This window comes from Oncorhynchus keta, unplaced genomic scaffold, assembly GCF_023373465.1.
Source record: "Oncorhynchus keta strain PuntledgeMale-10-30-2019 unplaced genomic scaffold, Oket_V2 Un_contig_5400_pilon_pilon, whole genome shotgun sequence".
NCBI classification, from domain to species: domain Eukaryota; kingdom Metazoa; phylum Chordata; class Actinopteri; order Salmoniformes; family Salmonidae; genus Oncorhynchus; species Oncorhynchus keta.
Window position 1 is genome coordinate 48,659 of NW_026288266.1, and position 24,240 is coordinate 72,898.

Consider the following 24,240-nt stretch of genomic DNA (forward strand, 5'->3'; position numbering starts at 1 on the left):
TGTATCTCTCTCCTTCTTTCTCTCTGTGTCTCTGTGTCTCTCTCTGTCTGTATCTCTCTCCTTCTTGCTCTCTTTGTCTCTGTGTCTCTCTCTCTCTGTATCTCTCTCCTTCTTTCTCTCTGTGTCTCTGTGTCTCTCTCTGTCTGTATCTCTCTCCTTCTTTCTCTCTGTGTCTCTGTGTCTCTCTCTGTCTGTATCTCTCTCCTTCTTTCTCTCTGTGTCTCTGTGTCTCTCTCTGTCTGTATCTCTCTTCTTCTTTCTCTCTGTGTCTCTGTGTCTCTCTCTGTCTGTATCTCTCTCCTTCTTTATCTCTTTGTCTCTGTGTGTCTCTCTCTCTGTGTCTCTCTCTCTGTCTCTCTGTGTGTCTCTCTCTGTCTCTCTCCTTCTTTCTCTCTGTGTCTCTGTCTCTCTCTCTGTGTCTCTCTCTCTGTCTCTCTCCTTCTTTCTCTCTGTGTCTCTGTCTCTCTCTCTGTCTCTCTCTCTGTGTCTCTCTCTCTGTCTCTCTCCTTCTTTCTCTCTGTGTCTCTGTCTCTCTCTCTGTCTCTCTCTCTCTGTGTCTCTCTCCTTCTTTCTCTCTGTGTCTCTGTGTCTCTCTCTGTCTGTATCTCTCTCCTTCTTTCTCTCTTTGTCTCTGTGTGTGTCTCTCTCTCTCTCTCTCTGTCTCTGTCTATCTGTGTGTCTGTCTGTGTGTCTGTGTGTCTGTCTGTGTTTAACCTGGTTTTAACTGTAATAAAGAGGAGCCTTGTCGTTCACTGTGGACCCTGTGTTTTACATTGTAATCTGAAATCAAACCAGTCATGATGAACTTCCTCTTACCCAGATAGAACATGTAGGTTGCCGTGACGAAGGCCATGAAGTAGATCCCGGCAGCGAAGGACACCATGCCGATGATGATGAGGGTGACGTCACTCACCCATCTGGACATTACCATGACACCCAGGAAGCTCGTCAGGAAGACCACGAACCCGGCGGCGTTCCCGTAACCTACCTGTTGATGTGTTTGATTTAACCAGAGCCCTCCATAACCAATAGTTCATTGTCTCACAACTCTGCAATAGAGGGCTCTGGTTTGGAAATGTGTTTTTTAATGGATGTTTTAAAATGTTACCCTCTGGGACCAAATGCACTAGCCTGGATCTGTTGGTGCTATCTTTCCAACTCCTTGTTAAACATGTTTGGTATGACAGGGCCAGAAGTGGCATGATGGCACAACAGACCAGCACTCAGGCTACAAATCCACACACACACACATATTTTAACCCCCCCCCCCAAAAAATTGTTTTCATGCATTTCAACTCACCTGGGTGGCGTTCCAGTTCAGTGGCTCCTTCATCTCAAAGGTCACCAGTATCTCCATTCCTCCTCCCACCGCCACGTCATATAGAATCCCACCCGCAAAAAGAAGCAGAATGTTCAGAATATTCTTGGAATGTTGCGTGTCGATACCGTTGGTCTCATTGCGCTCTTGTGCGCTTGGCGAGACAGTTGGCATTAGAAAGATAAACATTGTGTAGACGAGACACACAAAGTAGAGGAAGACACTCAGGCTCACTAACACTGTCCCCTGTTTAAAGTCCACACTGTACAACTGGAAGAGGTGCCCAGACACCAAACTCCCGATGAGTCCAGCTATGCCATAGACCAGCTCCATTTGCATCATGTGGAGAGAGCGGTCCTCCTCGGTGGAGGTGAGCGACACCAGGGCCATGACCCCGGCCCAGTAGGAGCAGAACCCGCCGCTGAGTCCGTGGACCACCACCCCGCCGAACATAGCCTGTATCGGGAGATCCATCACTATGACCAGGAGCAGGACCACTCTGGAGACCAGGTAACCCACCAGAGGGATCACGATGGGGATCTTCCGGTGCCCCAGGTCACCTACCTTGGATGGATGAACAAATTAATGAATTAACAAATGAATAAGTGAAAGCATTTCATCAGACTTATATAAAATACGTATAGTTGCTTCAGCAATTTAAGTAGGTTACAACAGTAGGGTATAAAGTAAAGACTGTCAAGGATTTCCAAACACAAAGTCTACACAGAAAATGTGTGGCTGTTTAAATCTCAGTGTTGAGGCAAAATGTGTTATATCTGAGTGTTGATTCTAGCGGGGTTAACACCAGTGTTATATCTGAGTGATGATTCTAGTGGGGTTAACACCAGTGGTATATCTGAGTGATGATTCTAGTGGGGTTAACACCAGTGGTATATCTGAGTGTTGATTCTAGCGGGGTTAACACCAGTGGTATATCTGAGTGTTGATTCTAGTGGGGTTAACACCAGTGTTATATCTGAGTGTTGATTCTAGTGGGGTTAACACCAGTGGTATATCTGAGTGTTGATTCTAGTGGGGTTAACACCAGTGGTATATCTGAGTGTTGATTCTAGTGGGGTTAACACCAGGGTTATATCTGAGTGTTGATTCTAGTGGGGTTAACACCAGTGTTATATCTGAGTGTTGATTCTAGTGGGGTTAACACCAGGGTTATATCTGAGTGTTGATTCTAGTGGGGTTAACACCAGTGGTATATCTGAGTGTTGATTCTAGTGGGGTTAACACCAGTGGTATATCTGAGTGTTTGTTCTAGTGGGGTTAACACCAGTGTTATATCTGAGTGTTGATTCTAGTGGGGTTAACACCAGTGTTATATCTGAGTGTTGATTCTAGTGGGGTTAACACCAGTGGTATATCTGAGTGTTGATTCTAGTGGGGTTAACACCAGTGGTATATCTGAGTGTTGATTCTAGTGGGGTTAACACCAGTGGTATATCTGAGTGTTGATTCTAGTGGGGTTAACACCAGTGGTATATCTGAGTGTTGATTCTAGTGGGGTTAACACCAGTGGTATATCTGAGTGTTGATTCTAGTGGGGTTAATACCATGGTTCTATCTGAGTGTTGATTCTAGTGGGGTTAACACCAGTGGTATATCTGAGTGTTGATTCTAGTGGGGTTAACACCAGTGGTATATCTGAGTGTTGATTCTAGTGGGGTTAACACCAGTGGTATATCTGAGTGTTGATTCTAGTGGGGTTAACACCAGTGGTATATCTGAGTGTTGATTCTAGTGGGGTTAACACCAGTGTTATATCTGAGTGTTGATTCTAGTGGGGTTAACACCAGTGGTATATCTGAGTGTTGATTCTAGTGGGGTTAACACCAGTGGTATATCTGAGTGTTGATTCTAGTGGGGTTAACACCAGTGTTCTGTCTGAGTGTTGATTCTAGTGGGGTTAACACCAGTGTTCTGTCTGAGTGTTGATTCTAGTGGGGTTAACACCAGTGTTATATCTGAGTGTTGATTCTAGTGGGGTTAACACCAGTGGTATATCTGAGTGTTGATTCTAGTGGGGTTAACACCAGTGGTATATCTGAGTGTTGATTCTAGTGGGGTTAACACCAGGTTATATCTGAGTGTTGATTCTAGTGGGGTTAACACCAATGGTATATCTGAGTGTTGATTCTAGTGGGGTTAACACCAGTGGTATATCTGAGTGTTGATTCTAGTGGGGTTAACACCAGTGGTATATCTGAGTGTTGATTCTAGTGGGGTTAACACCAGTGGTATATCTGAGTGTTGATTCTAGTGGGGTTAACACCAGTGGTATATCTGAGTGTTGATTCTAGTGGGGTAACACCAGTGGTATATCTGAGTGTTGATTCTAGTGGGGTTAATACCATGGTTATATCTGAGTGTTGATTCTAGTGGGGTTAACACCAGTGTTATATCTGAGTGTTGATTCTAGTGGGGTTAACACCAGTGGTATATCTGAGTGTTGATTCTAGTGGGGTTAACACCAGTGGTATATCTGAGTGTTGATTCTAGTGGTGTTAACACCAGGGTTATATCTGAGTGTTGATTCTAGTGGATTTAACACCAGTGGTATATCTGAGTGTTGATTCTAGTGGGGTTAACACCAGTGGGATTGAAATTGAAATTAAGTTTTGTTGTTACTCGACTGTGTTGAGTTCATTTCCGTTAATTCTTTGGGTGAAAAAGACATGGGAGGGGTCTCATCATATGGGAGGGGTCTCATCATATGGGAGGGGTCTCATCATATGGGAGGGGTCTCATCATATGGGAGGGGTCTCATCATATGGGAGGGGTCTCATCATATGGGAGGGGTCTCATCATATGGGAGGGGTCTCATCATATGGGAGGGGTCTCATCATATGGGAGGGGACTCATCATATGGGAGGGGTCTCATCATATGGGAGGGGTCTCATCATATGGGAGGGGTCTCATCATATGGGAGGGGTCTCATCATATGGGAGGGGTCTCATCATATGGGAGGGGTCTCATCATATGGGAGGGGTCTCATCATATGGGAGGGGTCTCATCATATGGGAGGGGACTCATCATATGGGAGGGGTCTCATCATATGGGAGGGGTCTCATCATATGGGAGGGGTCTCATCATATGGGAGGGGTCTCATCATATGGGAGGGGTCTCATCATATGGGAGGGGTCTCATCATATGGGAGGGGTCTCATCTGGGAGGGGTCTCATCATATGGGAGGGGTCTCATCATATGGGAGGGGTCTCATCATATGGGAGGGGTCTCATCATATGGGAGGGGTCTCATCATATGGGAGGGGTCTCATCATATGGGAGGGGTCTCATCATATGGGAGGGGTCTCATCATATGGGAGGGGTCTCATCATATGGGAGGGGTCTCATCATATGGGAGGGGTCTCATCATATGGGAGGGGTCTCATCATATGGGAGGGGTCTCATCATATGGGAGGGGTCTCATCATATGGGAGGGGTCTCATCATATGGGAGGGATCTCATCATATTGTCCAGCATACTTTGTTTCATGTTGCTTTATAGAACTTTATTTTATTTTATTTGTTTTATCTATGTTTCTGCACATTGATTGATTGATTGATATTACACTACATAAAGATAAATAACAAATGTTTCTAAATGAATCCAATCTGTAAGTGATTGGACTTCACCCGTTGAGATAGTTGTTCCAGTTTAGATGGTTTATGCGGTCTCATTTATCTATCTTCCCTGCCTTGGCAGTCATTCTAACTGCAGTTGCACGTATTTAAAGTTCCAGTGGTGTGCTATCTTAACTCTGGCTGGATTCCAATAGGAAATATATAACTCTTTGCAAGCCATCATAATGGGACTTGCTGATACGGCCTGCAAACCAGGAGTTTCAGACCCCTGTGATAGTGCAAAACTAGGCTGTCAATTGTATGGTATTGAAATTGAGCGAACAGAGTAGAATTTTAGCAAGCAGGAAATTAGCGATTTTCACTCGATAACACAGCCACAAAGTCAGAACTGCTTGTTTGACAAAAGATGCTGCTCTGGTCGGACAAATCAATATCCGAATATCACCGCCAATCACAATACTGTCGGGTAAGTAATACTGTCAAACACTTCACTTTAAACCCCTAGAGATATTATGGTCATTTTCAGAAATTACAATGGGAAAAAATGAAGAAAGAAAATCCTGTGTAGCACTTTTTAAATCGGAATTTACAACACTCTTTGGCTTGTTAGTTTTAACACTATTTCGATTCAAATTTCATTTCCACATTTAACATTGTGGGTGTTAAAATTCCAATCGAAAAATTGCTGACTTACCTTGGCTAAGATAATGGCGGGTAGGATCGGAACGAACTTGGACAGCATATTATATATCATGTAAAAGTTGGACATAGCTTTCTGCCGGCTGTCCTCAGTGGGGGTTGGATTAAGCGCATCGGTCGCAATGGCGCATTGCTCTTTTACCACCATCTGCAAGCCGGTGTCGAAAAACGCGCTCGCTATTTGGGCACATAGGACCACTGGCTCGATGCGTTTACGCAGTGTCCCCAATGCCAACATGATTAGTCCCGATAAAAATCACCAGGTGGTCAAACAACAACACCCACCAGACTCGGTGTAACTAACTCTCTGACCCCGGCGCCAAACTTCACCAAGGACTGCCACCCGAGTCTGTTGAAACGTGCCAACCACGACCCTACCCATTCACCTCCTACAGTAGTTCCGTGTTTCAAACAGAGCCGCGGAGTAGGCTACGTACATGATGACAAAATACTGGATGGGACTGGGACGACAGTTTAGGGAAGTTAGCTCAGGGACAATATTTATTCTGCACGAGTAACATTTCCACATGAATGAATACAATCTCTTTGGTTCAATGGTGTTGTCTTTACAACTATTTCGATGTCAGTTGATCTGTATTCAATTCGTGTCGCCGAAGAGTTACAGATTGCGCACAAGAAATGTAAAGGTAATTTTCGTTTGAGCCGATATGCAGCGTTTACCGTGAATGCAGCCTCCGCAAGGGGTTGGGAGGGACAGTGTGAAGAGTGTGTGTGTCCCCTGCGCCACCGCGGGACCATATATATCAGCTCTATAAAGGCAATGTTTTATCCAGTGGCGATTTTATCATGTAAATCTTGGTGGGGCAATCTCCCCCATTTTGTTAGATGCTTGCCAGCAAAGCCACGACATAACACTGAACAATATAATAGTTGCTCTATAACGGTCAGTGGCGGTTCTAGAGAGTATTACTCCCTGGGCGAACCAATCAGCGCCCCCATCAAAAAAGCACCAATCTGCACTACTAACTGTAATTTTTTATTCAGACATTAGGAACAGCACAAATAAATAATTAAAACATTTAAAACTATATAAATATATATACAAAAATAAGACCCATAAATATCAAAAAGTAACCAAGTCAAAGAGAAACAAATTGTAGTATATAAATGCAAAATAACAAAGCGAATTGAATTATTACTCTTACCCTATTGCTAAGAAACAATACATAAATAAAACAACATGGCACAAATCCTATATCACACAAATAGAATAACACAATAATAAAGAAGAGAACCTAATTATTGCACTTCAAACAAGAAACACACCAGACTAAATTACACAACTAATTGCATTACTAACTGCATTGGTACTGTACAAAGTTAGAGGTGCGCTATTTGATAGATTCCCCCGCTCCCCCTACCTCTGGCTTCCAGTGAGGAGACCTGAGGTCACTGCTCTCCTTACCTCTGGCTTCCAGTGAGGAGACCTGAGGTCACTGCTCTCCTTACCTCTGGCTTCCAGTGAGGAGACCTGAGGTCACTGCTCTCCTTACCTCTGGCTTCCGTTGGGGAGACCTGAGGTCACTGCTCCCCCTACCTCTGGCTTCCAGTGAGGAGACCTGAGGTCACTGCTCTCCTTACCTCTGGCTTCCAGTAGGGAGACCTGAGGTCACTGCTCCCCTTACCTCTGGCTTCCAGTGAGGAGACCTGAGGTCACTGCTCTCCTTACCTCTGGCTTCCAGTGAGGAGACCTGAGGTCACTGCTCCCCTTACCTCTGGCTTCCGTTGGGGAGACCTGAGGTCACTGCTCTCCTTACCTCTGGCTTCCAGTAGGGAGACCTGAGGTCACTGCTCTCCTTACCTCTGGCTTCCAGTGGGGAGACCTGAGGTCACTGCTCTCCTTACCTCTGGCTTCCAGTAGGGAGACCTGAGGTCACTGCTCTCCCTACCTCTGGCTTCCAGTAGGGAGACCTGAGGTCACTGCTCTCCTTACCTCTGGCTTCCAGTAGGGAGACCTGAGGTCACTGCTCTCCTTACCTCTGGCTTCCAGTAGGGAGACCTGAGGTCACTGCTCTCCTTACCTCGGGCTTCCAGTGGGGAGACCTGAGGTCACTGCTCTCCTTACCTCTGGCTTCCAGTGGGGAGACCTGAGGTCACTGCTCTTGTAACGGATGTGAAACGGCTAGCTTAGTTAGCGGTGTGAGGTCACTGCGCTAAATAGCGTTTCAATCGGTTACGTCACTTGCTCTGAGACCTTGAAGTAGTAGTTCCCCTTGATGGGTAACGATGCTGTCTCCAGTGGGGAGACCTGAGGTCACTGCTCTCCCTACCTCTGGCTTCCAGTGGGGAGACCTGAGGTCAACCTAACCCCCTCCCCCTATCTCGTACTTCTGAGTGTGAGATCTTCCCAGGCAGTAGCCTACCTAGCTCACAAGCTAGAATCAGAGAGCACATTCCAACAAGGTTAATTGACACACTGTCCAACATGGTGACATGATATCATTGACATGACGTGCAAATGTCACCATTCTAATATATTTATGTTATTAATATTATTATTTTGTGCGGGTGCTCCATGATGCCACCCAGGGCGACTGCCCATGTCGCCTATACCTAAATCCCCCACTGATAACGGTGACAAACGGTGCCCACAAACTGTTAAGTCCTACATAAAGCTGTCACAACATCAGAGTCCCAACAGCTTACCACTGTTACACATGGCTATCAGCAGAGCCTTGTCTGGAAGCGAAACAGTTCATGAAGCCTCATAGCTGATATGGCTGACTTGTTTATTAAACAAATATGGTTTCTTCTGATAATTGAGATGTACGATCTATGGCATCATGGCATCCCGACAGCGTATGGAGACCTTTCATAAGGCTCTGTAGTAGCTCCTCATGTTCTTCAATGGTGACTCCCTGCAGGGAGACAGTGGTGTGGAGCTGGTCCGAGTCTGCTGGGTCTCTGATATTTATGAAAATACAAGGGGCAGGAAAATAGTCAGGTTGAGTACAGGCAGAAGTTCTTTAACCAGGTCAGAATCTGAAAGTTACAGGGGGGCAGGCAGGCTCGAGGTCAGGGCAGACAGAATGGTCGGGCAGGCTCGAGGTCTGGGTAGGCTGAATGGTCGGGCAGGCTCGAGGTCAGGGCAGGCTCGAGGTTAGGGTAGGCTGAATGGTCAGGCAGGCTCGAGGTCAGGGCAGGCTCGAGGTTAGGGTAGGCTGAATGGTCAGGGCAGGCTCGAGGTCAGGGCAGGCTCGAGGTTAGGGTAGGCTGAATGGTCAGGCAGGCTCGAGGTCAGGGCAGGCTCGAGGTTAGGGTAGGCTGAATGGTCAGGCAGGCTCGAGGTCAGGGCAGGCTCGAGGTCAGGGTAGGCTGAATGGTCAGGCAGGCTCGAGGTCAGGTTAGGCTGAATGGTCAGGCAGGCTCGAGGTCAGGGTAGGCTGAATGGTCAGGCAGGCTCGAGATCAGGGTAGGCTGAAAGGCTGAGCTCTTCTTCATGACTGCTGCCGTGTAGTCTGGGTAAATGCGAATATTCTGGCCGTCGTAGGTGATGGCAGCCGCTCGTGATGCCTTACATCCTCTTTCTCCTGGAAGTAGTGGAATTTGACTATGATGGGTCTGGGCAGCTCCCCATTCTTTCGTGCGGACTGTAAGCTTCTGTGTGCACTAACAAAGGTGGGGGTGTAATCGAGGCCTAGGATTTCCTGTAGCAGTTTAGCTATGAACAGGGTAGGCCGCAATCCGCCTAAGGCCTCGAGTCCCTCTTTCACACCAAAAATGCGACCCCCCCCACACAGCGCTGTCTTTTCTCAAGGTCCTCAACCTTGGAAGATAGTTTGACGATATCTGATGATTTCTGGGTAACATCCAGTGTCCTCACTCTGTCGAAGTATTTCCTCTGCTGTATTTCCTCTGCTGTATTTCCTCTGCTGTATTTCCTCTGCTGTATTTCCTCTGCTGTATTTCCTCTACTGTATTTCCTCTGCCGTATTTCCTCTGCTGTATTTCCTCTACTGTATTTCCTCTGCTGTATTTCCTCTGCTGTATTTCCTCTGCTGTATTTCCTCTGCTGTATTTCCTCTGCTGTATTTCCTCTGCTGTATTTCCTCTGCTGTATTTCCTCTACTGTATTTCCTCTGCTGTATTTCCTCTACTGTATTTCCTCTGCTGTATTTCCTCTGCTGTATTTCCTCTGCTGTATTTCCTCTGCTGTATTTCCTCTACTGTATTTCCTCTACTGTATTTCCTCTACTGTATTTCCTGTATTTCCTCTGTATTTCCTCTGCTGTATTTCCTCTGCTGTATTTCCTCTGCTGTATTTCCTCTGCTGTATTTCCTCTACTGTATTTCCTCTGCTGTATTTCCTCTACTGTATTTCCTCTACTGTATTTCCTCTGCTGTATTTCCTCTGCTGTATTTCCTCTGCTGTATTTCCTCTACTGTATTTCCTCTGCTGTATTTCCTCTACTGTATTTCCTCTACTGTATTTCCTCTGCTGTATTTCCTCTGCTGTATTTCCTCTACTGTATTTCCTCTGCTGTATTTCCTCTGCTGTATTTCCTCTGCTGTATTTCCTCTACTGTATTTCCTCTGCTGTATTTCCTCTACTGTATTTCCTCTACTGTATTTCCTCTGCTGTATTTCCTCTGCTGTATTTCCTCTGCTGTATTTCCTCTGCTGTATTTCCTCTGCTGTATTTCCTCTGCTGTATTTCCTCTACTGTATTTCCTCTGCTGTATTTCCTCTACTGTATTTCCTCTGCTGTATTTCCTCTGCTGTATTTCCTCTGCTGTATTTCCTCTGCTGTATTTCCTCTACTGTATTTCCTCTACTGTATTTCCTCTACTGTATTTCCTCTGCTGTATTTCCTCTGCTGTATTTCCTCTGCTGTATTTCCTCTGCTGTATTTCCTCTACTGTATTTCCTCTACTGTATTTCCTCTGCTGTATTTCCTCTACTGTATTTCCTCTGCTGTATTTCCTCTGCTGTATTTCCTCTCTGTATTTCCTCTACTGTATCCTCTGCTGTATTTCCTCTGCTGTATTTCCTCTACTGTATTTCCTCTGCTGTATTTCCTCTGCTGTATTTCCTCTGCTGTATTTCCTCTGCTGTATTTCCTCTGCTGTATTTCCTCCTGTATTTCCTCTGCTGTATTTCCTCTACTGTATTTCCTCTGCTGTATTTCCTCTACTGTATTTCCTCTACTGTATTTCCTCTGCTGTATTTCCTCTGCTGTATTTCCTCTCTGCTGTATTTCCTCTGCTGTATTTCCTCTGCTATTTCCTCTGCTGTATTTCCTCTGCTGTATTTCCTCCTGTATTTCCTCTACCTGTATTTCCTCTGCTGTATTTCCTCTGCTGTATTTCCTCTGCTGTATTTCCTCTGCTGTATTTCCTCTGCTGTATTTCCTCTACTGTATTTCCTCTACTGTATTTCCTCTACTGTATTTCCTCTGCTGTATTTCCTCTGCTGTATTTCCTCTGCCGTCCAGGCTGTTCAGACGGTTGTCCTGTTTCACCAAGTCTTCTTTAATGGAGTCGATCTTTGTGTTGACCTTCTGTGGTGAGACTGGCTATGTGTTGACCTTCTGTGGCGAGACTGGCTATGTGTTGACCTTCTGTGGTGAGACTGGCTATGTGTTGACCTTCTGTGGTGACCTTCTGTGGTGACCTTCTGTGGTGACCTTCTGTGGCGAGACTGGCTATGTGTTGACCTTCTGTGGTGAGACTGGCTATGTGTTGACCTTCTGTGGTGAGACTGGCTATTTGTGCAGCTAGGTCAGTGGATAGTGACTCCACCTTAGTCAGTCTGTTCAGACTTAATGATAGCCACCATTACCATGGCTAGGTCGGGGAATGGGTCAGAGTGCGTGTCTGGTGAGCCCGAGGCTTTAGTAGAGGCCTGCTCTACTGAGGACTATGATGGGCCTGGGCTGTTGTTTCCTCATTTTACCATGAAAAAGGCCAAATAGCCTCTACACAAATGGGCTGCAATTATTCAAGGTAAATGAAATTAAATACAACTTGAGAGACTCCCCTGGTGTCCTGAAGTCCTCCTTTTGTTTGTGTGCAAATGTTTTCACCACGGCCTTTAACACAATTTAATCTCTATTCTTGAATGATGCTAAGATATAATGTTGATATTGCACCACACAACTCAAACGCCGGTATCACCAGTGTGAACGAAATCACCAACCACTTTTGTTTTTTTCTCCAAACCCCCTGAATAACTGTTGTCTGCTAAAGAGGATCATCTGTTTGCATCTGCCAATCCACTTCCTGTCCAGTTGTCCAAACGTCCCCAGAGCTTCAGATCATCTGTTTGCATCTGCCTGTCCACTTCCTGTCCAGTTGTCCAAACGTCCCCAGAGCTTCAGATCATCTGTTTGCATCTGCCAATCCACTTCCTGTCCAGTTGTCCAAACGTCCCCAGAGCTTCAGATCATCTGTTTGCATAACATGTTGAGGCCGGCAATAAAGGAGAACGCGAGGCTCAATTAAAGATGTTACAGCCACGGGAGGTAGGGGTCAGCTGCAGCACCCCGTGTTAAATCACACCCCCCCCCCCACCAAGTTACTGAGCTAGGCTTTATTTACCCTTCTATGAGCTAATTAAAATACTCATAGGCACATTTCTGAAGCCCCAGAAACAAACCCTTAGCTTCCCAGTACATATGGACATAACAAGGTTTATCAATTAGTTTTTGGCGTGTTAATGTCAAAATTATTTATTCCATTAAAAAAAAATATGAAGATTGATGACAGGGGCTACAGGAGCCTTGTGGTGGCTGTGAGCGTGTCCAGTATGCCAGTGGTGGCTGTAGGGGTGTCCAGTATGCCAGTGGTTGCTGTGGGGGTGTCCAGTATGCCAGTGGTGGCTGTGTGGGTGTCCAGTATGCCAGTGGTTGCTGTAGGGGTGTCCAGTATGCCAGTGGTTGCTGTGGGGGTGTCCAGTATGCCAGTGGTTGCTGTGGGGGTGTCCAGTATGCCAGTGGTGGCTGTGTGGGTGTCCAGTATGCCAGTGGTTGCTGTAGGGGTGTCCAGTATGCCAGTGGTTGCTGTGGGGGTGTCCAGTATGCCAGTGGTGGCTGTGTGGGTGTCCAGTATGCCAGTGGTTGCTGTGGGGGTGTCCAGTATGCCAGTGGTTGCTGTGGGGGTGTCCAGTATGCCAGTGGTTGCTGTGGGGGTGTCCAGTATGCCAGTGGTTGCTGTGGGGGTGTCCAGTATGCCAGTGGTGGCTGTGTGGGTGTCCAGTATGCCAGTGGTTGCTGTGGGGGTGTCCAGTATGCCAGTGGTTGCTGTGGGGGTGTCCAGTATGCCAGTGGTTGCTGTGGGGGTGTCCAGTATGCCAGTGGTTGCTGTGGGGGTGTCCAGTATGCCAGTGGTTGCTGTGGGGGTGTCCAGTATGCCAGTGGTTGCTGTGGGGGTGTCCAGTATGCCAGTGGTTGCTGTGGGGGTGTCCAGTATGCCAGTGGTGGCTGTGTGGGTGTCCAGTATGCCAGTTGTTGCTGTAGGGGTGTCCAGTATGCCAGTGGTTGCTGTGGGGGTGTCCAGTATGCCAGTGGTTGCTGTGGGGGTGTCCAGTATGCCAGTGGTTGCTGTGGGGGTGTCCAGTATGCCAGTGGTTGCTGTGGGGGTGTCCAGTATGCCAGTGGTTGCTGTGGGCGTGTCCAGTATGCCAGTTGTGTGTGTGTGTGAGGTGAATCAGTGTGTGTGTGAGGTGAATCAGTGTGTGTGTGAGGTGAATCAGTCTGTGTGTGTGAGGTGAATCAGTCTGTGTGTGTGAGGTGAATCAGTCTGTGTGTGTGAGGTGAATCAGTCTGTGTGTGTGAGGTGAATCAGTCTGTGTGTGTGAGGTGAATCAGTGTGTGTGTGAGGTGAATCAGTGTGTGTGTGAATCAGTCTGTATTTTATTAGGTGAATCAGTATGTGTGTGAGGTGAATCAGTGTGTGTCAGGTGAATCAGTGTGTGTGTGAGGTGAATCAGTGTGTGTGTGTGAGGTGAATCAGTCTGTGTGTGTGAGTGAATCAGTGTGTGTGTGTGAGGTGAATCAATGTGTGTGTGAGGTGAAACCAGTATGTGTGTGAGGTGAATCAGTATGTGTGGGAGGTGAATCAGCATATGATGTGTGTGAGGTGAATCAGTGTTGTGTGAGGTGAATCAGTCTGTGTGTGTGAGGTGAATCAGTGTGTGTGTGAGGTCCCCTCAGTGGTGTGTCCACTGTAATCAATGTGAGGTCCCTCCCAGTGTGAGTGTAGGTGAATCAGTCCCCCTCCCAGTAGGTTACTCCACAGTGACAGTATTTTATTAGGTGATAAAATACTGTAAAAGGACTCTAAAATGACTGATCAGCTGCATAATCAATTAAATAATAATAGAGAATTGGTCACAAAATTAGAGATTTTCATTTTAATGACAAAATAATTATATAGGCGTATAACCGTGAAGACAAGTAGCCTACTATATAAACCAACAGAAGCAGAATATGAACATACACACATAGGTAGGGTTTTACACATGCATATGATTGCTTCTTTATCACATCAGCTATTCCCCCTCCCACTAGGGTCTACTCCACTATAACCTATTCCCCCTCCCACTAGGGTCTACTCCACTATCACCTATTCCCCCTCCCACTAGGGTCTACTCCACTGTAACCTATTCCCCCTCCCACTAGGGTCTAGTCTACTCCACTATAACCTATTCCCCCTCCCACTAGGGTCTACTCCACTCTAACCTATTCCCCCTCCCACTAGGTCTACTCCACTATAACCTATTCCCCTCCCACTAGGGTCTACTCCACTATAACCTATTCCCCTCCCACTAGGGTCTACTCCACTGTAACCTATTCCCCTCCCACTAGGGTCTACTCCACTATCACCTATTCCCCCTCCCACTAGGGTCTACTCCACTGTAACCTATTCCCCCTCCCACTAGGGTCTAGTCTACTCCACTATAACCTATTCCCCCTCCCACTAGGGTCTACTCCACTATAACCTATTCCCCCTCCCACTAGGGTCTACTCCACTATAACCTATTCCCCCTCCCACTAGGGTCTACTCCACTGTAACCTATTCCCCCTCCCACTAGGGTCTACTCCACTGTAACCTATTCCCCTCCCACTAGGGTCTACTCCACTATAACCTATTCCCCCTCCCACTAGGGTCTACTCCACTGTAACCTATTCCCCCTCCCACTAGGGTCTACTCCACTATAACCTATTCCCCCTCCCACTAGGGTCTACTCCACTGTAACCTATTCCCCCTCCCACTAGGGTCTACTCCACTATAACCTATTCCCCCTCCCACTAGGGTCTACTCCACTATCACCTATTCCCCCTCCCACTAGGGTCTACTCCACTGTAACCTATTCCCCCTCCCACTAGGGTCTACTCCACTGTAACCTATTCCCCCTCCCACTAGGGTCTACTCCACTATAACCTATTAACCTATTCCCCCTCCCACTAGGGTCTACTCCACTATAACCTATTCCCCCTCCCACTAGGGTCTACTCCACTATAACCTATTCCCCCTTCCACTAGGGTCTACTCCACTATAACCTATTCCCCTCCCACTAGGGTCTACTCCACTGTAACCTATTCCCCCTCCCACTAGGTCTAATCCACTATAACCTATTCCCCCTCCCACTACTGGTCTACTCCACTGTAACCTATTCCCCCTCCCACTAGGGTCTAATAATAAATAACTATAACCTATTCCCCCTCCCACTAGGGTCTACTCCACTATAACCTATTCTACCCCTCCCACTAGGGTCTACCCACTGTGTTAACCCCACTAGAATCAACCTCAGATTCCCCCTCCCACTAGGTCTACTCAGACCACTGTAACCTATTCTCCCTCCCACTAGGTCTACTCCACTATAACCTATTACCCCCTCCCACTAGGTCTACTCCAGATCTAACCTATTCCCCCTCCCACTAGGGTCTACTCCACTATAACCTATTCCCCTCCCACTAGAACACTGGTCTACTCCACTATAACCTATTCCCCTCCCACTAGGTCAGATATACCACTGTAACCTAGATTCCCCCTCCCACTAGGGTCTACTCCACTATAACCTATTCCCCCTCCCAGTAGGGTCTACTCCACTGTAACCTATTCCCCCTCCCACTATATATAAAGCCATCTTAATCAACACTCAGATATAACCCTGGTGTTACCCCCACTAGAATCAACACTCAAATATACAACTGGTATTAACCCCACTAGAATCAACACTCAGATATACCACTGGTGTTAACCCCACTAGAATCAACACTCAGATATACCACTGGTGTTAACCCCACTAGAATCAACACTCAGATATAACACTGGTGTTAACCCCACTAGAATCAACACTCAGATAGAACACTGGTGTTAACCCCACTAGAATCAACACTCAGATATAACACTGGTGTTAACCCCACTAGAATCAACACTCAGATATAACACTGGTGTTAACCCCACTAGAATCAACACTCAGATATAACACTGGTGTTAACCCCACTAGAATCAACACTCAGATATACCACTGGTGTTAACCCCACTAGAATCAACACTCAGATATACCACTGGTGTTAACCCCACTAGAATCAACACTCAGATATACCACTGGTGTTAACCCCACTAGAATCAACACTCAGATATAACACTGGTGTTAACCCCACTAGAATCAACACTCAGATATAACACTGGTGTTAACCCCACTAGAATCAACACTCAGATATAACACTGGTGTTAACCCCACTAGAATCATCACTCAGATATACCACTGGTGTTAACCCCACGAGAATCAACACTCAGATATAACACTGGTGTTAACCCCACTAGAATCAACACTCAGATATAACACTGGTGTTAACCCCACTAGAATCAACACTCAGATATACCACTGGTGTTAACCCCACTAGAATCAACACTCAGATATACCACTGGTGTTAACCCCACTAGAATAAACACTCAGACAGAACACTGGTGTTAACCCCACTAGAATCAACACTCAGATATTGCATTCATAACCCTTTATACCAAGAATTTAACACTTGCAAATGTGCTCTACATGGCATTTACATTATTACTGTATAGTGTGTTATCGCTGTTCTGCTTCTTCCTCATTTGTTCCCAGAACCTTAAATGGTGTTTGTATTCACTCATGGCAAACTGCATTATCCCACCAAATATAAACTGTCAACACTAATTTATTAATTAAATTAAATTACTACTTTCTTTTCAAGTTCCCGAGACTAAATTCAGCTCGATTTAATTATAGGATTTGTGTTGTTTTTGTATCATACGCCCAAGAAGCATTCTCATATTAAGAGACACCTGTACATTTTAAAGACATTTGGCAATAGCAGACACAATTTGGATTTGCAGTAATACATTTAGCCTTATGCTAATCAAATAGCATTGTGATGTGAAGCTAGAAAAGCAGACACTCCAGTTACTCACCTTGACTTGCATATGTATCTGTTGTGGATTTACCACGCTGAGGACCATCACACACACACACATGGACACATAAACATACACAGCTTGTTTACATTACTGTACACAACATTTAAATACAGGCCTCAGGAAAACTATTTTCCTTTAGTGTATTTTCCACTGCACAAATAATAAAAAAGTCTCTCATCATAAAAAACGTCTCTCATCAAAGCTACCAGGCGGTAAAACAAACCTCTACTTTTGCGAGTTAAAATGATTATTTCAGATAGAAAAACCTTGTCTCGCTGTTCATCATGTCAAACTATCAACACTGTCTTTCAGTAATATCAGCGTGATTATGTACTGCACTATGCTCCACTTCCTCGTTCACAGGTCAATCTCAGTTCAACTTCCCTGACAATCTTAGGAAGTTCAAGTCATGCTCTTTCCCGCTCCCCTCCTCTCTCTCTCTCTCACCCTTCTCTCGCCCTCTTCCCTCCTCTCTCTCTCACCCTTCTCTCGCCCTCTTCCCTCCTCTCTCTCTCACCCTTCTCTCGCCCTCTTCCCTCCTCTCTCTCTCACCCTTCTCTCGCCCTCTTCCCTCCTCTCTCTCTCACCCTTCTCTCGCCCTCTTCCCTCCTCTCTCTCTCACCCTTCTCTCGCCCTCTTCCCTCCTCTCTCTCTCACCCTTCTCTCGCCCTCTTCCCTCCTCTCTCTCTCACCCTTCTCTCGCCCTCTTCCCTCTCTCACTCTCCCCCAAGGCAAACAGAGTACTGTCTTTATGTCATCACAGCAACATTGTCACTCAGTTAACATGGTTGCCACACACACATTAGAATCAGAGAAACACACTCTCCCATGTGTCGTCAGACTTAAGCAGAAACATCCAATCAAAGCTTCTTTATCCCATGAAACACAATAGTGATATCCCATGAAACACAATAGTAATATCCCATGAAACACAATAGTGATATCCCATGAAACACAATAGTAATATCCCATTAAACACAATAGTGATATCCCATGAAACACAATAGTGATATCCCATGAAACACAATAGTGATATCCCATGAAACACAATAGTGATATCCCATGAAACACAATAGTAATATCCCATGAAACACAATAGTGATATCCCATGAAACACAATAGTGATATCCCATGAAACACAATAGTGATATCCCATTAAACACAATAGTGATATGAAACACAATAGTGAAACACAATAGTGATATCCCATGAAACACAATAGTGATATCCCATGAAACACAATAGTGATATCCCATGAAACACAATAGTGATATCCCATGAAACACAATAGTGATATCCACAATAGTGATATCCCATGAAACACAATAGTGAAACACAATAGTGATATCCCATGAAACACAATAGTGATATCCCATGAAACACAATAGTGATGAAACACAATAGTGATATCCCATTAAACACAATAGTGATATCCCATGAAACACAATAGTGATATCCCATGAAACACAATAGTGATATCCCATGAAACACAATAGTGATATCCCATGAAACACAATAGTGATATCCCATTAAACACAATAGTGATATCCCATTAAATACTTTTCAATGTAAAAAAAAGATTTTCTAGAACACAATAAGAAACACAAAAATAATATTATTGATTGTGGACACGTCCCAATTAACACCCTATTCCCAGTATAGTGCACTTAATTTGACCATGGCCTGAGCACAATCATTTGGAACGCGGCCCCTGTGCTTTGTCAGGGAGATGAACGGACTTGGAGCATGCCTAGAACGTTCTGTGGGCTCGGAGGGCCACGGTACACGGCCTACTTCCCTAAACAGTTCTCAGAAGCTGGTTTGTGGGACGGCAGAGCTGGCAGGGCCCTCATTTAGGAGACCAACATCCACAGAGTAAAACACTATGTTCCTTTTGTTGTAGTGGTGTCTGTCGGTCAATAACAGCATGATTGTTATCCGGTCCGTTGTCTAATCATCTCTGGTTTCAGTGTTGTTCATTCAGTCCATTTAGAGAAGTTAATACTGTCTTGTTCTGAATTTGCTATGAAAGAACTGGACATTACAGTAGAGCTTGACTTAAAACAGAGCTGGACATAGAGTTGGACATAGAGCTGGACATAGAGCTGAACATAGAGCTGGACATAGAGCTGAACATTCAGTAGAGCTTGACTTAAAACATAGAGCTGGACATAGAGTTGGACATAGAGCTGGACATAGAGCTGAACATTCAGTAGAGCTTGACTTAAAACATAGAGATGGACATAGAGTTGGACATAGAGCTGGACATACAGTAGAGCTTGACTTAAAACATAGAGCTGGACATAGAGCTGAACATAGAGCTGGACATACAGTAGAGCTTGACTTAAAACATAGAGCTGGACATAGAGTTGGACATAGAGCTGGACATAGAGCTGAACATTCAGTAGAGCTTGACTTAAAACATAGAGCTGGACATAGAGTTGGACATAGAGCTGGACATAGAGCTGAACATTCAGTAGAGCTTGACTTAAAACATAGAGCTGGACATAGAGTTGGACATAGAGCTGGACATACAGTAGAGCTTGACTTAAAACATAGAGTTGGACATAGAGCTGAACATAGAGCTGGACATACAGTAGAGCTTGACTTAAAACATAGAGCTGGACATAGAGTTGGACATAGAGCTGGACATAGAGCTGAACATTCAGTAGAGCTTGACTTAAAACATAGAGCTGGACATAGAGTTGGACATAGAGCTGGACATACAGTAGAGCTTGACTTAAAACATAGAGCTGGACATAGAGTTGGACATAGAGCTGGAAGTAGAGCTGAACATAGAGCTGGACATACAGTAGAGCTTGACTTAAAACATAGAGTTGGACATAGAGCTGAACATAGAGCTGGACATAGAGCTGAACATTCAGTAGAGCTTGACTTAAAACATAGAGCTGGACATAGAGCTGGACATAGAGCTGAACATAGAGCTGAACATAGAGCTAGACATACAGTAGAGCTTGACTTAAAACATAGAGCTGGACATAGAGCTGGACATAGAGCTGGACATAGAGCTGAACATAGAGCTGGGCATAGAGCTGGACATACAGTAGAGCTCGACTTAAAAAATAGAGCTGGACATACAGTAGAGCTTGACTTAAAACAGAGCTGAACATAGAGTTGGACATAGAGCTGGACATACAGTAGAGCTTGACTTAAAACATAGAGCTGGACATAGAGCTGGACATAGAGCTGAACATAGAGCTGGACATAGAGCTGAACATAGAGCTGGACATAGAGCTGAACATAGAGCTGGACATAGAGCTGTACATAGAGCAGAACATAGAGCTGAACATAGAGCTGGACAGAGCAATTGGATGTCTCCATGTTTAGAAAAATAGTTAAATGTGTAACGAAAAAGATGTATCCCTTTGAAAGACATGACTGCTGGATTTTTAAAAAAGTGTTCTATTTTTATCATGCAAAATATCTCTATTGACGTCAATAGATTGTGGTGCTTTGAAAGTGTGTAGTCCTTGATCCAATCTAGCAACTCCAATACATTGTTTTGTATCATAATGGTGTTATCTCCAAAAAGCATTAAAAAAATATATATTTAAAACCCAACATAACTCTCACCATTCTTTCCCTTAGCTGGCAAGGTCGAGAGGCAAGGTCAAGAGTTAAACAATTTGCAGAGATATTATTGCAATATTCCCCAGCACACCAGAAGCAAACATAAGAACATTTCTTCTCGAGAGATCAAATACACATCCATCCTATTTCATTATGTTAAACTTCAAAACGGCTTACGTCAGAGAAGAGAGCAATTAAACAAGCAATGCCAATATAAATGATCAGAGGATTAAAAAAAAAAAAAAAAAAATATCTGACGTTTTGAATACTACGACACACAGACAGTTTGGAAACCAGTAGAGTGATTAATGCTTTGAACAGTGTTAGTCTAGAAATAAATCTCCCCCGACATGTATTGTGTCTCATCCATAGAATCAGAATGATGCCATAATGGGCGGCCATTTTGAGTGTCCCCATGGTCGTTCATTCTATTGTCGTATTGCCGTATTGTCTTATTGTCGTATCGTCATATTGTCGTAATGGGCGGCCATTTGGAGTGTCCCCATGGTAGCTCATTCTATTGTCATATTTATGTAATGGGCGGCCATTTTGAGTGTCCCCATGGTAGTTCATTCTATTGTCGTATTGTCGTAATGGGCGGCCATTTTGAGTGTCCCCATGGTAGTTCATTCTATTGTCGTATTGTCGTAATGGGCGGCCATTTTGAGTGTCCCCATGGTAGCTCATTCTATTGTCATATTTATGTAATGGGCGGCCATTTTGAGTGTCCCCATGGTAGTTCATTCTATTGTCGTATTGTTGTAATGGGCGGCCATTTTGAGTGTCCCCATGGTAGCTCATTCTATTGTAATATTGTCCTATTGTCCTATTGTCGTATTGTCGTATTGCTGTATTGTCATAATGGGCGGCCATTTTGAGTGTCCCCATGGTAGTTCATTCTATTGTCGTATTGTCGTAATGGGCGGCCATTTTGAGTGTCCCCATGGTAGCTCATTCTATTGTCGTATTGTCTTATTGTCGTATTGTCGTATTGCTGTATTGTCATAATGGGCGGCCATTTTGAGTGTCCCCATGGTAGTTCATTCTATTGTCGTATTGTCGTATTGTCGTAATGGGCGGCCATTTTGAGTGTCCCCATGGTAGTTCATTCTATTGTCGTATTGTCGTAATGGGCGGCCATTTTGAGTGTCCCCATGGTAGTTCATTCTATTGTAATATTGTCCTATTGTCCTATTGTCGTATTGTCGTATTGCTGTATTGTCATAATGGGCGGCCATTTTGAGTGTCCCCATGGTAGTTCATTCTATTGTCGTATTGTCGTAATGGGCGGCCATTTTGAGTGTCCCCATGGTAGCTCATTCTATTGTCGTATTGTCTTATTGTCGTATTGTCGTATTGCTGTATTGTCATAATGGGCGGCCATTTTGAGTGTCCCCATGGTAGTTCATTCTATTGTCGTATTGTCGTATTGTCGTAATGGGCGGCCATTTTGAGTGTCCCCATGGTAGTTCATTCTATTGTCGTATTGTCGTAATGGGCGGCCATTTTGAGTGTCCCCATGGTAGTTCATTCTATTGTCGTATTGTCGTATTGTCGTAATGGGCGGCCATTTTGAGTGTCCCCATGGTAGTTCATTCTATTGTCGTATTGTCGTAATGGGCGGCCATTTTGAGTGTCCCCATGGTAGCTCATTCTATTGTCGTATTGTCTTATTGTCGTATTGTTGTATTGCTGTATTGTCATAATGGGCGGCCATTTTGAGTGTCCCCATGGTAGTTCATTCTATTGTCGTATTGTCGTATTGTTGTAATGGGCGGCCATTTTGAGTGTCCCCATGGTAGCTCATTCTATTGTAATATTGTCCTATTGTCCTATTGTCGTATTGTCGTATTGCTGTATTGTCATAATGGGCGGCCATTTTGAGTGTCCCCATGGTAGTTCATTCTATTGTCGTATTGTCGTAATGGGCGGCCATTTTGAGTGTCCCCATGGTAGCTCATTCTATTGTCGTATTGTCTTATTGTCGTATTGTCGTATTGCTGTATTGTCATAATGGGCGGCCATTTTGAGTGTCCCCATGGTAGTTCATTCTATTGTCGTATTGTCGTATTGTCGTAATGGGCGGCCATTTTGAGTGTCCCCATGGTAGTTCATTCTATTGTCGTATTGTCGTAATGGGCGGCCATTTTGAGTGTCCCCATGGTAGTTCATTCTATTGTAATATTGTCCTATTGTCCTATTGTCGTATTGTCGTATTGCTGTATTGTCATAATGGGCGGCCATTTTGAGTGTCCCCATGGTAGTTCATTCTATTGTCGTATTGTCGTAATGGGCGGCCATTTTGAGTGTCCCCATGGTAGCTCATTCTATTGTCGTATTGTCTTATTGTCGTATTGTCGTATTGCTGTATTGTCATAATGGGCGGCCATTTTGAGTGTCCCCATGGTAGTTCATTCTATTGTCGTATTGTCGTATTGTCGTAATGGGCGGCCATTTTGAGTGTCCCCATGGTAGTTCATTCTATTGTCGTATTGTCGTAATGGGCGGCCATTTTGAGTGTCCCCATGGTAGTTCATTCTATTGTCGTATTGTCGTATTGTCGTAATGGGCGGCCATTTTGAGTGTCCCCATGGTAGTTCATTCTATTGTCGTATTGTCGTAATGGGCGGCCATTTTGAGTGTCCCCATGGTAGCTCATTCTATTGTCGTATTGTCTTATTGTCGTATTGTTGTATTGCTGTATTGTCATAATGGGCGGCCATTTTGAGTGTCCCCATGGTAGTTCATTCTATTGTCGTATTGTCGTATTGTCGTAATGGGCGGCCATTTTGAGTGTCCCCATGGTAGCTCATTCTATTGTCGTATTGTCTTATTGTCGTATTGTCGTATTGCTGTATTGTCATAATGGGCGGCCATTTTGAGTGTCCCCATGGTAGTTCATTCTATTGTCGTATTGTCGTATTGTCGTAATGGGCGGCCATTTTGAGTGTCCCCATGGTAGTTCATTCTATTGTCGTATTGTCGTAATGGGCGGCCATTTTGAGTGTCCCCATGGTAGTTCATTCTATTGTCGTATTGTCGTATTGTCGTAATGGGCGGCCATTTTGAGTGTCCCCATGGTAGTTCATTCTATTGTCGTATTGTCGTAATGGGCGGCCATTTTGAGTGTCCCCATGGTAGCTCATTCTATTGTCATATTTATGTAATGGGCGGCCATTTTGAGTGTCCCCATGGTAGTTCATTCTATTGTCATATTTATGTAATGGGCGGCCATTTTGAGTGTCCCCATGGTAGTTCATTCTATTGTCATATTTATGTAATGGGCGGCCATTTTGAGTGTCCCCATGGTAGCTCATTCTATTGTCATATTTATGTAATGGGCGGCCATTTTGAGTGTCCCCATGGTAGTTCATTCTATTGTCGTATTGTCGTAATGGGCGGCCATTTTGAGTGTCCCCATGGTAGTTCATTCTATTGTAATATTGTCCTATTGTCCTATTGTCGTATTGTCGTATTGCTGTATTGTCATAATGGGCGGCCATTTTGAGTGTCCCCATGGTAGTTCATTCTATTGTCGTATTGTCGTAATGGGCGGCCATTTTGAGTGTCCCCATGGTAGCTCATTCTATTGTCGTATTGTCTTATTGTCGTATTGT

At 44.8% G+C, this 24,240-nt stretch overlaps 1 protein-coding gene and 1 long non-coding RNA gene across 5 annotated transcripts; both read right to left on the minus strand.

The window, feature by feature from the left end:
• Window positions 1-570: 570 nt before the first annotated feature.
• Window positions 571-6,043, minus strand: LOC127925270 (thymic stromal cotransporter homolog). The gene is made up of 3 exons (XM_052510139.1): window positions 5,608-6,043; window positions 1,301-1,882; window positions 571-988 (listed from the first exon to the last, which is right to left on the minus strand). The coding sequence occupies exons 1-3, from the start codon at window positions 5,848-5,850 to the stop codon at window positions 710-712; spliced, it is 1,104 nt and encodes a 367-aa protein (XP_052366099.1). The 5' UTR covers window positions 5,851-6,043; the 3' UTR covers window positions 571-709.
• A 7,926-nt stretch (window positions 6,044-13,969) lies between these two features.
• On the minus strand, window positions 13,970-15,020 carry LOC127925271 (uncharacterized). Of its 4 annotated transcripts, none has more exons than XR_008120252.1 (5): window positions 14,943-15,020; window positions 14,721-14,868; window positions 14,537-14,647; window positions 14,458-14,494; window positions 13,970-14,234 (listed from the first exon to the last, which is right to left on the minus strand). It is a non-coding gene; the product is annotated as an uncharacterized LOC127925271 (long non-coding RNA). The 4 variants fall into 4 exon arrangements; XR_008120251.1 differs by having other exon boundaries at window positions 14,906-15,010; XR_008120249.1 differs by having other exon boundaries at window positions 14,721-15,010.
• Window positions 15,021-24,240: the final 9,220 nt, after the last annotated feature.

Excerpts from the sequence above, each read along its gene's own strand:
- LOC127925270 (XM_052510139.1), bottom strand. The coding sequence starts at position 5,850 with ATGTTGGCATTGGGGACACTGCGTAAACGCATCGAGCCAGTGGTCCTA. Across the intron at positions 1,883-5,607 it reads CCGCCATTATCTTAGCCAAG|GTAGGTGACCTGGGGCACCG; the intron begins GTAAGTCAGCAA and ends CATCCATCCAAG. Across the intron at positions 989-1,300 it reads TGAACTGGAACGCCACCCAG|GTAGGTTACGGGAACGCCGC; the intron begins GTGAGTTGAAAT and ends ACACATCAACAG.